The sequence below is a fragment of the Saccostrea cucullata genome, unplaced genomic scaffold (genome assembly GCF_032062105.1).
Source record: "Saccostrea cucullata isolate Sc308-1 unplaced genomic scaffold, CSIRO_AGI_Scuc_v1 ctg64, whole genome shotgun sequence".
Taxonomy (NCBI): Eukaryota; Metazoa; Mollusca; class Bivalvia; order Ostreida; family Ostreidae; genus Saccostrea; species Saccostrea cuccullata.
In genome coordinates, this window is record NW_026937285.1 from 262,182 (window position 1) to 276,175 (window position 13,994).

A 13,994-nucleotide genomic window follows, 5' to 3' on the forward strand; every position below is an offset into this window, starting at 1 on the left:
CACAGGAACCTCAGCTTGTGGCAGGGCAGTGTACTGGAGGTTGGCGAGGTGCCGGTCTATAACGTCTGGGTGCTGAAGTTCACCGTCCGACTTGTCATTGTCGTCCTGTTAAAAAGTGATGTGATGATATCGTGCCAATGATTACGATGAGAGCTAACTTCAAGAAATGACTAGGAGAGCTATCATGATTTAAAGTTCAATGATTGTGCAAGAAAACTTGAAAGAAAAGTTTGAATGTTAATTAAATGTTTATTATATAAAATGATCCTAGGGAAAACAGAAATACATGTAGTATTATCTTTTCTACATTTCATGTACTGTGAACGTTATGAAAGCACGATTAATGGCAGATAAACACACTGCATGACTACAGGTAAAAAGCATCTGTGAAAGGGTTTAAAGATATCCACTTTCATATATCCACAAAATCAGAATGTAAAGATATCTACAACAACAGTAGGTATAAATATCCACTTTAATATATCCACAATATTCTTACTAGAAAGTAGTATATTTTAACATGAAGTGACCCACATCCTTTCAATTTTTAAAGTAAATTTTGATTTTCATTCCAACTACATATTTTTATATCAAATGAAAAACTTGAACCACTATTAGCAAACACATGCACTCGTTCTAGCAGTACCCCCGCTACAAATTACTTACATCGACAAGATTTGAATTGAAACAATCCTCATTTTCTTTCTCAATTTCGTTCAACTGATTCTTCGTTAGTAGCTGAAAAAATGAAGGTGTAAAATCCAGATGCTGCAACCTTGTATATATATACAGACCCTGCACTTGTAATGCAGAAAAGCAAGGAGAAATAGGAATGGTGTGTTTTCATCAAGCCTGTACACTCAAACTAAGATCTCAAACACAATATAAGGCAAGAAAATTAAAATTCTAATAGCAGCTGGTTAGTAAATGTTTTTAAAAGATTTAAAATTGTACATCAACTGTCATATTAGCAAAGATCAAACATACGGTGCTATTTTTTGTAAACAAATATGCATCAATCTGAAATATTTTGTTCTCTGTAAGCTATAAACACAACAGTTGATCTACTTTCATTACTTTAGAAACTTAGTTTTATATGGGAAAAATAAAGAGAGATAGTTTGTAAAATCTGAATAACAATATGCACTAATATTTAAATATTCATCAAAATATCATGCATAACATTATCAGAGAATAAAAAAAGTTAATAAAAAAGCATAAAAGTACAAATATCCAGAAAAGTAAAAAGCAAAAGAAAATTATGAAGAGGCTTGCGCAGGTTAAGGCAAAGAAATACCTTTCTTCTCATTTCTTTGTTGTCTTTGCGTATTTTATTAAGTTCGTCACCCAGTCGATTGGCCCGACTGAATTGGATTTCTGCCAAATTCTGCAGTTCTGTCACCTGATGCGACGTCCGATTCTGCATCTGTTTCATCTCCTAAAAGATCAAGAGAATCCACACAGGTTAAAACAAGCTATTATCATGATTGATTTAATAACAATGTAAAATGAATCATGACTATTGTTATCATGATTTAAAGTAACTCATGATTATGCATGACAGCACATTGTGATATGTGAATGGCTGAGTATGGCAAATGAAATTTTTGAACCAAAGCTTGTAAAATCATGATTTATGACTTGTGTACATTACTTTATCTAATCTTCTTGTAAATCAAGTGTTTGTAACACAGTGTACTTATAGAAATAGTGTTATTCAAAATCAAAACACAAAATGTGAAATAAATTTAGAAAAAAAAATTGTTTGCCTTCAAAATATTGGTGAAACTGTAAGTTAATTAATAATAGTTATAAAAACAAACAATGAAAGATTCATAAGAAATTAATTAACATTTCTTTAAGTCCCCTGGATCTGTAGCTAAAAATTCTCTTGTGTGTGTTAAAGTTTGAAATATTTATGTTAAATTACTGAAAAATCAGTGGCTAAAAGCTGTTGGTTAAGGTTATCAAATTTCAACATTAAGTCAGTTAAATGAAAAATTATAAAAGCAATTGATTGTCCGGTGAACAAAGGTCAAAATCTGTGAAAGTGACAAAATTTGAAAAATTCTTGCGGCATATGTGAGATTTAACGGAATGATAAAATGTTAAAACATGAACATCCATTGAAATACGCCATAAATATGTTATAAAAACAGCAAAATGGTAATGGTGATTTTATGGAAAAATCAATGATAATTCTTTTATAGACAAGATGGTAATCATTTTGGTCAAAATTGTATTGTTTCTGTTTTTTTTAATGAAAAATCGTAATGTTTTATGCAAAATGGTAATGATATTTAGACAAAATGGTAAATGGTTTTTAGGCAAAATGGTAGTGTTTTTAAGCAAAATGATGATATTTCTTTAAACTTCCCATTTTCAGGATAGGAATGGGTAGTGCATTTAATGCACTTGGAAATGCATCAGAACAAATGTTAAGCTAATAAACTGAACAAGTCTTTTTTCAAGGAACAGTAGGTTTGGCAACAACAAAATTGAGACAAGTTCCCTACACAACGGGACTGGTTCATAAACACACTAAAGAATGCTTACTTATGAATGATTAAAACATCAAGCAGAGAAAAATATACGTATATATATTTAAATTGTTTAATTCAATTTAATATTTTCTGTTGTTAATAAAATCAAAAGTTAAATTTCAAAAACACCCTTTTTCTTTTAAAGCAGAATGAGCTAGATGATGTTAAATGTTCATAAGCAAGCATGACTTTGTTAAAACCCTTTTACCATATGTTGCATTGTTTCTGTATTAATTGCAATCATCAGCTGTGGCATAATATATATCAAAATAAGCATGAAATTATGTTTCTTATGCATGATTTAAACTGATTCTATGGTAGCTGTATAATATTTAATACTATGAGATACATTATGCATTACTCATTGTTAAATTAAACACCTTCATAGTTATTTAAATTGCTACCTCTTCCTTTGCTCTGTCATTATTTGGCATCTTCAATTCAAGAAATGGAATTGAGAAATTTTTTGAAAGAAAAATTTCAGTTTTATAAGCATTTGTTTTCATTAAGATTTTCTACCCTTTCACTATCAATGATTTTTTAGATGACTTTGTAACAAGTATGTATCTACATCCACATACCGTATAAGCAGGATTTTTAGCGAGGATTTAATTTTGGCATTATTAGCGAGGGTGCCAAGATCGCTAAAATTGAATACTGCTGAAAATTAATAGCGCTTTATTTGTAATAGCTTCTTTAGTGAGCTTTTTAAAATCACTAAAATTACATCTCGCTAAAAATAAAATACCAGTTTTTAAGGTCGAATCACTAAATTTGTGTCTCGCTAAAATTTCCACTTAAACGGTATTACAGAGTAAACTACAATAAAAAATACATAGCATATTGCATCAGAAAAGCATAGCAGTGTATGAACATCAAATTTAACAAAAGCATGCAGAACTTAAATAATCTACTTTTTACTCAGATTTTCTGAAATTTATTCAAGCAGTCTTATACTATTAAAGGGTATATGAATAAAGTAAAATTCAACATGCAGTATACTAAATTTTGTGAAAATCTATCAATCAGTCTTATACAAATGATATGCAAAAAAAAGAGAACTGATACAAAATTCAACATGCAGTATGAATATAAAAACTAAAATGCAGACTCTGTTACTACATGCAGACAGACAGACAAGCAGACAATGACAAGCTGTGGGGGGTTACACAAACCGTTACCTGTTTCGCTTGTTCTAGCTGGGTCTGAATGTCATGGAGAGCATTTTCAAGTTCTAAACGCTCTCTTGTCATTCGTTCCTGTTCCTGAGGGGTTAGGAAAGTGGACGTCAGTAAATATAGTTAAAAATTATAAGTGTTATATTTTTCACTAAATTAAACCCAACTTCTAAAAAAATTTTGGTAAATCACTAAGTAATTAATACACACAAGTTAAGTAACTTTGTAAAAGAATACAGAAGAAATACAAATGAAAACACTTCAGAAAATTTTTGAAAAATGCTAGAAAATAACTTTTTTATCTAAGGGTTGACAACTATGTCAAACACTTCAATTCACAAGACAGTGAAAGTGAGTTTTACCTGTGCAGAGGCAGTGCGGGCTTTCTGCAGTTCTTCGTATGACCTAGATAATGCTTTGGCCAACTCATTCTTCTCCTCATTTCTGTCCAATATTTCTTTCTCTGTAACCAAAAAAAAAAAAAATTATTTACATGAAATGCAAGAAAAAATTTGTCTGCATTATGCATGATCATTCATACATGATCTAAACATGGCATTCCATTGCTGAACTTACCCAAACTTTTGATTTGTTTGTCTAAATCCATAAACTTTTCTTCACTGGCATGCAATTTCTCTGACTCTTTCTGTAACATAAATTTAAAGATGCCTTTATGACACTCTATGTCAGCCTATTTTAAACTGCATTTTGTATGGTCTTTTTGTCAATGATAATATTAAGAAGTTTTGTTAAATTATGATATATGAGTCAAAGAAAAAACAGAGTTACTCATTCATCAAATATTTTTCTCAATTCTGTTGTTAAACATTATGTGCTGTATTTGACTATTTTCTCCAGGTGTGAATAATAGGTTCTTCATGCAGGCATTAACACACTTTTTTGAGACCCTCATACAAACCTTTAGGTTATGGACGGAGTAAGTGGCTTGTTCCAACTCTAACTGCTTGGATTTCAGATCTGAGCGAATGTTCTCTAATTCTAAATTAGCATTACTGACCAACTGAAAGGGTTAAATAATGAAGCATTAATTCATATGCAGTGTTTCTTAACGCAAGGTCTTAGGAAATTAATAAAGCTGGGAATCTACCAATCAAAGCACGGAAAAAATGAGGGTTAATGGGAAAATGTTTATTTTACATACAACAATCTTAGGTGGTAAATTAAATTGATTGCCAATTACTGTCAATACAACTACATGTATCTAGCAAAATTAAAGCTTTCTGAATTGAGTTTTCAAAATATACTAAGCTGGGAAAACATATGGCGGATCTATATCATTCACACACTAAATCCAGTATACATAGGTACAGGGAATATTAAAGGGGAATAAATCTGTCTTGTCTTACCTTGTTAAGTTTGCTTTCTTCCCGCTCGACTTCCTTTCTTACTTTATTAAGTGCCTGTTTTAAATGTTTTAAATCGTCAAACATTTTTTTAAAAACATAAACAGTAATGGTCAAGTAATAACAATGGATATGTGCACTCTAGATTACTTAACAGCATTATCTCATATTGATAATCCATGTATCTTATGATGATTTTGACATTTAAATAACAGAACTTGAAAGTATTGAGTAGATTGCATACATTTTTTTTTAATTACTCTTGTATTCTTAAGTATAGGCATAATTCTATTCTACTCACCATTTTTGCTTCTTGGTATTCTATAGATTTATCATTCACATTTTTCAAGAGTTCCTGTAACTCGGACTGTTTGACCTTTTCCTGTCGCATGTAATCATCATGTGCTACCCTGCTTTGACGAATTCCTTCATTTAAGCGCTCGTACTCTAACTTGGCTTCATCTCTCTTAAGATAAATGTCTTTTAAATCTTGGTCCAAACTTTTTCGCTGATCTTCTGAATCTCTGATGTGATCTTTCAATGTCTTTAGTTCACTCTTGCAGTCTGGAAAGGAACCACAAATACATGATCAAACAAACATTAAACTAGATGTCTGTGAGCTAATGCTCAATAGCAATACCATTACTCTGATGTTAATTATATATGGTACATGGAAAGGCGCAAGGAAAAACAGGAAGTTGACGTTGGATTTGTACAAAAATGAATCCAACCAAATGGCAAGCCTAAACAAAGAGTGTGCTAAAATTTCAAGCATCCAACAATAGAAGTTGCTGAGAAAACTACATTAAGTTGTTACAGATAGCTAAACACACAGACAGATAGACACATATCCCCCCCCCCTTCCAACATGGCAGGAGTATAACCAACTCTAAAAAATAAAAAGAAAGTGTCTAAATAAAAAACAAAGTGGTATTCTGACCTTTGACTGTAGTTTTGAGGGCGTGGACCTCCTTCTGTAGCTGAGCTCTCTGATGGTTGGCCTCCTCCAGTTCTTTCTCCCTGTGTCTGAGCTCCAGCTCCACACTCTCAAATCTCTTGGTGGAGGAGTCTAACTTTTCTTCTACAGACCTCTGTGTTCTGAAAAAGGAACATCAAGATTGCTATTAAAAGATTTCCAACTAAAATTGCATTTAAATGAAAAATTATAGCATACATTTTCATTTTCTTGATGTTAAGCTCTATCTCAATCTTCATCCACATACAGTAAAACATGTTTATAGTGAATGCGCTAATAATGAATTATCACGTCCAGTGAAGTAATGTAATAAATTACATTATGGAGAGGAGTTATATAGGCAGTCAGCAGTGCTCCAAGTTGAGACTAAAATGGTCGCATTTGCGACCAAAAAATTGATTTTGCGACTAGAAATGAAAACACACTCGCATTTTCGCGACTGAGAAAATTTGGGCTGGAAACGTCCAATTTTTAAGATCGGGATCAAGATTTCATTTGTAAAGATTCTCTATCAAGAAAATGTTTGAAGACATATACTTAAATACACTTTACAAAGCATTGCATGGACTTAGATCACGTAATGTTATGACAGCATGCATGCTGTACAAAGTTTGATAGAACCTGAACCAGAGACGTGTAATGTTCCTGATAGAATGGCATCCAAACTTCGTACACTTTTTAAGATCCGACCTTGTTATTGAAGCATTTGATCAATTGCTTGCATATCACAATGAATCATGATTGTATTATCATGCTAGTAAAGTGTTTTGGCGGCATTTATAATGACTGTGTAATGGGTAAGGTACGTAGTAATAAGTAAACATGACAAACAGCAGGCAAAGTCATGTCTCAACAGCTGTCAAGCTTGTATTTTCATTTGATAAAATTTTATTTCTGTAATTAGATTACTTGTGTTCTTCTGTACAACCATAAGGGTACATGTATTCAATAAAAATATTTCATTCAACCTAGCAAATTTTTAAAGTCACAGTAATAAGTAATCTATGATATAATAAAGACATAATACATATCCTTATTTAAATTATCAAGTTTTATTCACAAAATGTATTTTTTTTTTATGGCGAGTGAAATATTTGATTATGGCGACCAGAAATTCTGAAATGGCGACCAAAAAAATTTTTGGGTCGCCATTTTGCGACCTGAGAGCAAGAGTGACTTGGAGCACTGCAGTGCCTGTTGTCCAATCCTGTTATGCTTATACATAATAAAATATTGCTTAAATTTAATTACATTTCTGACAAAGCAAAATTTTATGTCTCTGGTACTTCATTATATGCATGTTTTACCATACACTAGATTTATAAGATTTTGGAAGTAAAATCTCCATTCTGACCTCCTCATTTGGTTGATTTTGTTGTCCATATTCTTGGTGCTCTCATCCATCATGTCTTTCTCTCGTGACATGGCAGTAAGGCGGTCTTCCAGCGACTGCTTCTCTAGGGCCAGTCTCTCCACTTCCTGTCTGTCACGGTCCAGTGCCTGTCGTAATCGGTCGACCTCGGCAGATTTCCGACTTGTCTCAGCGCACAATTGGTCTAACTGCGATCTCTCCTGATGAAAAAGAATGAGTTGATCATGAAAATTTGAATGAGTTGATAAAGGTTGCAGTCAAACCTCTCCAAGCTTGATGGGAATGACAACCTACTTTCAAATATTGAAGAATTTGAGTTAATTTGGTTAAAATAGCTAGAAAAAAAGGTTTTGAGATTTCAAAATCACTTGAAAATATCCAAGGTAGTTATTGACAAGATATCCATCTTTAAGATATCAAAGTTCAACTGTATTTCAAATCATTTTAACTGTTTGTACAAAGCAATTTTGGATGTTTCCTACTCTCTCAGTACTTACTGCCAGCAATTCTCTCTGAGTTTTCTCTAGTTCTGCCAATTTCTGTGCATGCTGCGATTTTAAACTGTCCAATTCATGTTTTTCAATCTTTTGCATTTCAAACACATGCTGCAGTTCAGACTTGTTTTTGTTCACAGAATTGATCAGTTTTTGTAGCACTTCATCCTCGGTCTCCACTTCCTCCTTGCGTTTATGGAGTTCACCTCGTTTGATTTTCAGAGTTTGTAACAGTTCATTTTTCTGCATCTCCAGTTCATTCACTTTGTCTTTGAGATCCTACAAAAATAATCACTTTCTAATTCAGATTCCTGCACATCCAAATCAAGTAAATCAAATCTAAGGAAAGCTTTTAAATAAAATATAAAAGAGATAGCCATTGCACTGATACAGCTATATATTCCTAGTAAAAATATACAGTAAATTGTTAAATAAACATGAAAATTTAATTATTGTGTAATTTTTTGGGAAGCATGACTTGCAAAATTAAATCATTCTCACATTTTTTATGATGCTGAAATCCATGTAAAATCTTTTCATCAGCCACCCATTCACAATTCAATATTCTCACACTTTGACATTTACGACAATCTACAATAACTGATTCTCCCTCTTTCTTCTCTCCCCTGAGATTTTCTCTTTTTTTTATCTCCCCTGAACATTACCCTAGCCTCCCTTTGCCTGGACACACATTCGGCCTCAGCGTCCCTTAGCATTGACGTAAGCTCTGTGGATTTTTTCTCCAGTGATTCTTGGAGTATCTTGAATTCTGTTCTCTTTTTTCCCATCTTCTGGTCCAGTTTTTCTAACTCCTGCTTCTGTTGGTCAATCTGTGAGAAAATCAAAATCATCAAATGTTTTTTTATTGTTATTATTCTGCATTACTTACAATTGACAAGGGAAATGTGCAACACTTACCATGGTATGGATGATTGCTACTATCTCTATGAATTTGTGCAAAAACATTTGGGAAATTTTGATTCATTTTTCCCACTTCTCTTACTTGATTTCACACTTTTCCCCACAATTTATTCATGTCTCATAACCTTACTACATATTTTGATAATCATTGAGTCTTATGGACAAACGATTACATGCATGTGGGCGTTTAAAGCAAAAATAGAACATCCAAAGAACTGTTATAATATATGCTAGTGGAGCTCTCAAGTTTTTTTGTTTTTTTCACACTGTTTAATATTTTTCATCTACATTAAGTTAAGGATGAAGAATTGGCATTGTCCATTGAGGTAAATAACAAAGGGCAATTGTTGTTTCTTAACTTTATTCAAAATATCTCCGATTTACAAAATACATATATATGATATTGCTCAAAACATGAAATGAACCGATTCTAATTTGAGATTTAAAAAAAATCACACTTCCACTACCTTATACAGAATATGAACATACTTAACAGAATAGTTATCACACTGTATACATGTATATAAAAATACATAAATACTGATTCCAGAGATTTAGTGTGAAACTAAGTAGTTTAATCTCATTCCAAAGATATTGTCTATAATACTTCTTAAAATAAAAGAAATGCAGTATTGACTTAAATGCTTTTTCTTGTCGATAAAATGCAGGAATTCTTTGAATATTTAATATCAAAATGTAACTTATTGCTGGATCAGTGACTAAAACCTCTACCCCTACAAAACTCACCACCAGGCCCTATAATAGCTTTAAATTAAATAAAGTGCTACAACGAAATTTTAACATCATAATATGTAAACATGGATTTCCAAAAAAAGAAAAAATTCCCTGTTATAAAAATAAAAGTTTATAATGGCTGATAACGCTGTGTGTGAATGTGGAAGACCAAAAAGGGAAACAATGTCAACCCACAGCACCAAAAGAAATTCCATAAACTCCAAACAAAGCCATGATAGATGAGAGTCCCCAAACCACAAATGACAGATGTGTACTGTGATGATGCATGTCTGTGCTGCACATTAGTGTACAATACATGTGGGAATATGCAAATACACCTCAATTTCACTCACAGGGTTGTTCCCTGCATAAAGTATTGCAAGCGAAACATCAGTATTGGTTACTTTTTCTGGCATCTTCTAGCAGATTTCCATAAAAAGCATAGCTTCTATATACAAATATATGGTGGAAAGGGTTATGATTATTTAAAATGAATAGGCTCTGTATTTATCATTAGATTAACTGTATATGTCTTTTCACATTAGCAAATCTACATTTTATGATAGGAAACCCCTATATATGTACAGGAGGGGAAGAATTTTATCAACAAATGCATAAATATCTATATATAACCTTAATTGTAAGATACATGCAAGGGAGTTAATACAAAGGGCAGGTGCAAGGTGTGCAAGGGAGATAAGGCAAGGAAATGCAGCAAATAGCAAAATAGCAAAGAGCGCCAAGTTCTGACTTTTCTACAGAGAATCCATATTTACATGTTATATATGGTGGTAAAATCATTATAGCACATCAACACACAATGGCAATGTATTTTTGAATGCAAATTGAAAGAACATCCAATCAAACCCTATGATACACAAGTTATTGGGCCTTGCTGGTGGTGAGTTATAGTTTGACATGGCTCGGTTTTGATCGCCGTTTTAACGCCCTAGGGTGTAACTGAAAAATATAAGGCAACAGAATTTTTCTGTCAGTGTGTTAATTTATTTTATTCCTCCATTTATATTTGTTTGGGATTAAAAAGGACTTAGAAACAGAAAATTATTCTCACCTAGACAAGCACAGAACACAGTAGGTAGGAATTTTTTTTTTATTAGATTACCTGGTCGCGCATTCTTGCAATATCAGCTCGACGTTTGGTCAGAACTTCCTCTGCGTCATTTAATGCTGACACGGTTTCTTTCTCTCTGGCAGATGCTGCAGCGAGCTCAGCATGAAGTTTGTGTAAGCTGAAAATATATGAAGTGTTGATAAACATAATGGGTACACTGTAAGGAAACAATACTGATCAAGGTTGTCAATCAAAAGATAATATGGCACAGACATGTATGGCATTTGACATACTTTTGAGTAGCACTCCTTATTCGACTTTCTAGGTCTTTGTACTCTGCATCTTTTTTGGCAGTGACCTGTGAAAAGATTTAATGGCATATATGTTAACAAATTACATTTCCTTCAGTCTAACTTTTATTGCATACAGCCAACATAAGCTGATTTCATTTTCTAAATCAATTCTATTCTAAATAATCTGAAAACTTTGTAATTCCATGCTGCAACTCTTTATCCTTATCAAGTACCTGGTTGATGTCTCTTAACAGTCTCTCTTGTTTTGCTCGTTTTCGCTCGGCATCCTTGACCTCTGCCCTTATTGCACTGAGCGTGTCCGAGGCCTTGATGAGCTCTACCCCGGCCTGATTGGCTCGCTTCTCCAGTTCCCCTGTCTCCTTCACTGTATTCTGTAAACTCTCTGTTGCCAAATCAAACTTTTGTACAGTCTGTCTTGCCTGCAAAACAAACACAGTATGTTATTCAATGCAACAAAATTGTTTCTGTACTTGTTTTATTTATTCTCATAGCTTCCTAAATTAGTTATTTTAAAGCTGGGTTAATAGACCATTACAAATATACATATGAATTCTACTGAACGTATGGACCTATTTTAAGATAATTTGTTTTATTTTTCTTGGCATGTTTGAGCAAACAATGCAAGATAACTATAAACTGGAAAGTCCCACCAGTTCTCCTGGTCATATTTCTAATCTTTTCATTACGTATCCCTATGATGAAAACAATAGAATCTGGGCATATGTCACTACCATAGTACTTTTTTGGTTAAGGGAACTATTAAAGAATCCAATATTTGATAAATAAGATCACCTCTTCTTTAGCATCCTCCAGATCGGAGTTACAAACACGTAGGAGTTTGTCTGCGTCTTGTAACTGACTCCGCCGCTTGGCCAAGGTTCGCTCTAGTGCGTCTATTTCATTTCTTAAGAACTTCCTTCGACTTCCAGCCATGCCAATATGTTCTTCCTCCGTGAAAGATTCATCAAACACATTGGCTCGTAATTGCCTTTTGAAAGCGAAAGTTTAACTTACATTAGTATCCACTTTTTTCACAAATGGCACTAATTACATGAAATTTTCAAATGTTGATACACGTATTCTTTAACATCTAAGTTTCTTTACCTTTTCCTATTCTCCTTTGCATTGTGATGTCTCATAAATTGCAGTTCATCCCTTGCTGCTATTCTTTCATGTTCCAGGAATTTCTCCTCTCTCTTTAAATCTTTCAAACATTTCTTCTGTTTGTCAATGGCTAAATCCAATCCTTCAAGCTCATCTCTTCTTTGCTGTTAATAAATAATTTCTTATTCTGATGGAGGTAAAGCTATATCTTAACTAATGTATACATGTATTATAATACACAAATCAACTGATGGAGCAAAATAACTTTCATGTTGGCAAACTAGTGCTTGATGTTTTATTCTCATGTTTAACCCTGACCTAATACAGAATCTTAGTCTGACCCCAAAAATTAACAAATCGTTAAAATATCAAAGCAGGGCACCCCCTCCCAAAAGAGCTTATCAATCCTGATAAAAATTATTACTTTCTTATAAATATTTTTATGCATGCATTGATCCTTCACCCACACCCACAAGCGTGATGATGTTGGGAGTTCCCATGAAATTATCATCATTTTACAGTAATTATAAGAGTGGAAGATTATCACAGTTACAAAACTTAGCCAGATAATGTAGGATGTACCTCCAACTCCCCTCGTAGTCTGCGTATCAATCTGTTCTCATCATCCTCTTCTGCCTGTCTTTGTAATTCCTTTGAAAAGAATCACAATATTAAATCAAATCTAAATAAATTTAAACATAACATAAAAAATGCTGCTTTTAAAAACACACATAATTATATTATAAAAAACACCATCCACCCTATTAATAGAGTTTTATATCTGATGATGTTACATTTGATAACTATTACGTTTCAATACTAGAGGTAAAAAATTTCTTATTTCTCAAAATTACTCTTGTCACTGGGTATCATGTACAGAAGGATGATTCCTCAAAAGCAAAAAAAAATTTTTAAAAACTTACTTCCTCCCGGGCAGCTTTTGCTTTGAGTCTTTTGAGTTTTTCCTGAAGTTCTGCTATATAATCCTCCTAAAAAAGACATTCCATGATAATGTCAACATAAAAAGAAAGCAAGGAAAATAAATCATTCTCTCAATAATATTGAGCATTTAAAAGACATCGTGTTTGATTTCTGTTAAATTATTATTTGTATTAACAGGAATTAATTAGCAGAACTTAGAGAACTACATGTATTGTGTTTTACAAATTTTCATTAAAAAAAAGTAAAAGTAAATTTAAGTTGTTCAAAATACTATTTATGCTTAGATTTTTTTCTTTTTTTATAGTTAAAATATTTATATCTGTCAAAATTAAATCTTTAAAAATTTTGTCAAACAAAACCTCTTTTTTTTTTAAATCACCTATTTCTAGTTGTGTATGCCTTTTTTCAAGAACATATAATCCCCCCTTTTTATGTAAAAGGGGACAAATTTCAAGATTTTATTCATAAGCACATTACTTAAAGGGGCATTTAAATATGAGACTCCTTGGATAACTTTATGCCTTTTCTCAACAATCTTGTGCTTTCATTAGGATTTAGATTTAGCAAGAAATCTTCTTAAATGAAAAACACCTATCAAAAAGGCTTGCAGACTCAACAATGTCGAATAACTGAATTTTACTGAGCTTTAATTTATAAAACTCTTACATATGCTGATTCGAGATATGTCAAATTTCCACAAACATCGTAAATAATACAACTTTGCATGGTTTAAATGCATGAGTCCCAAAACAATTTGAAAGACCTGAAAACAGTTTACTTGAAATTCCTAAAACGTGGTAGGAGAATATTAAATGTTTGATGATCTGGTAAATCAATACCTAGAAAAATACTCTTATCTGGGGTAAAAATATGAAATAACATTGATTAAAGTGACAAAAAAATGTAATATCATATCAATATACGAGCATGTGTTTGTTCACACCAAACAAAAATTTCAAATTCAATGCAGGTATGTTTG

General features: G+C 32.5%; 1 protein-coding gene across 12 annotated transcripts in view; it reads right to left on the reverse strand.

Moving 5' to 3' along the window:
• LOC134247724 (centriolin-like) overlaps positions 1-13,994 on the reverse strand; it is a 61,914-nt gene that overhangs the window by 18,650 nt on the left and 29,270 nt on the right. For 8 of the 12 annotated variants that reach the window (XR_009987918.1, XM_062730067.1, XM_062730064.1 and 5 more), the window contains 20 exons: positions 12,997-13,062; positions 12,656-12,724; positions 12,074-12,237; positions 11,762-11,957; positions 11,182-11,388; positions 10,949-11,013; positions 10,707-10,833; positions 8,593-8,757; positions 7,931-8,206; positions 7,416-7,633; positions 6,026-6,183; positions 5,387-5,649; positions 5,089-5,142; positions 4,641-4,742; positions 4,298-4,367; positions 4,084-4,184; positions 3,725-3,808; positions 1,298-1,438; positions 667-738; positions 10-105 (listed from right to left, as the gene is read on the reverse strand). Coding sequence is in view for 11 of the 12 variants with exons in the window: in XM_062730067.1 (XP_062586051.1) it covers positions 10-105; positions 667-738; positions 1,298-1,438; positions 3,725-3,808; positions 4,084-4,184; positions 4,298-4,367; positions 4,641-4,742; positions 5,089-5,142; positions 5,387-5,649; positions 6,026-6,183; positions 7,416-7,633; positions 7,931-8,206; positions 8,593-8,757; positions 10,707-10,833; positions 10,949-11,013; positions 11,182-11,388; positions 11,762-11,957; positions 12,074-12,237; positions 12,656-12,724; positions 12,997-13,062 (2,694 nt within the window). In the remaining variant the exon portion in view is untranslated. The remainder of the gene's footprint in view (positions 1-9; positions 106-666; positions 739-1,297; positions 1,439-3,724; positions 3,809-4,083; positions 4,185-4,297; positions 4,368-4,640; positions 4,743-5,088; positions 5,143-5,386; positions 5,650-6,025; positions 6,184-7,415; positions 7,634-7,930; positions 8,207-8,592; positions 8,758-10,706; positions 10,834-10,948; positions 11,014-11,181; positions 11,389-11,761; positions 11,958-12,073; positions 12,238-12,655; positions 12,725-12,996; positions 13,063-13,994) is intronic. The other 4 variants (XM_062730070.1, XM_062730068.1, XM_062730069.1 and 1 more) reach the window with 4 other exon arrangements.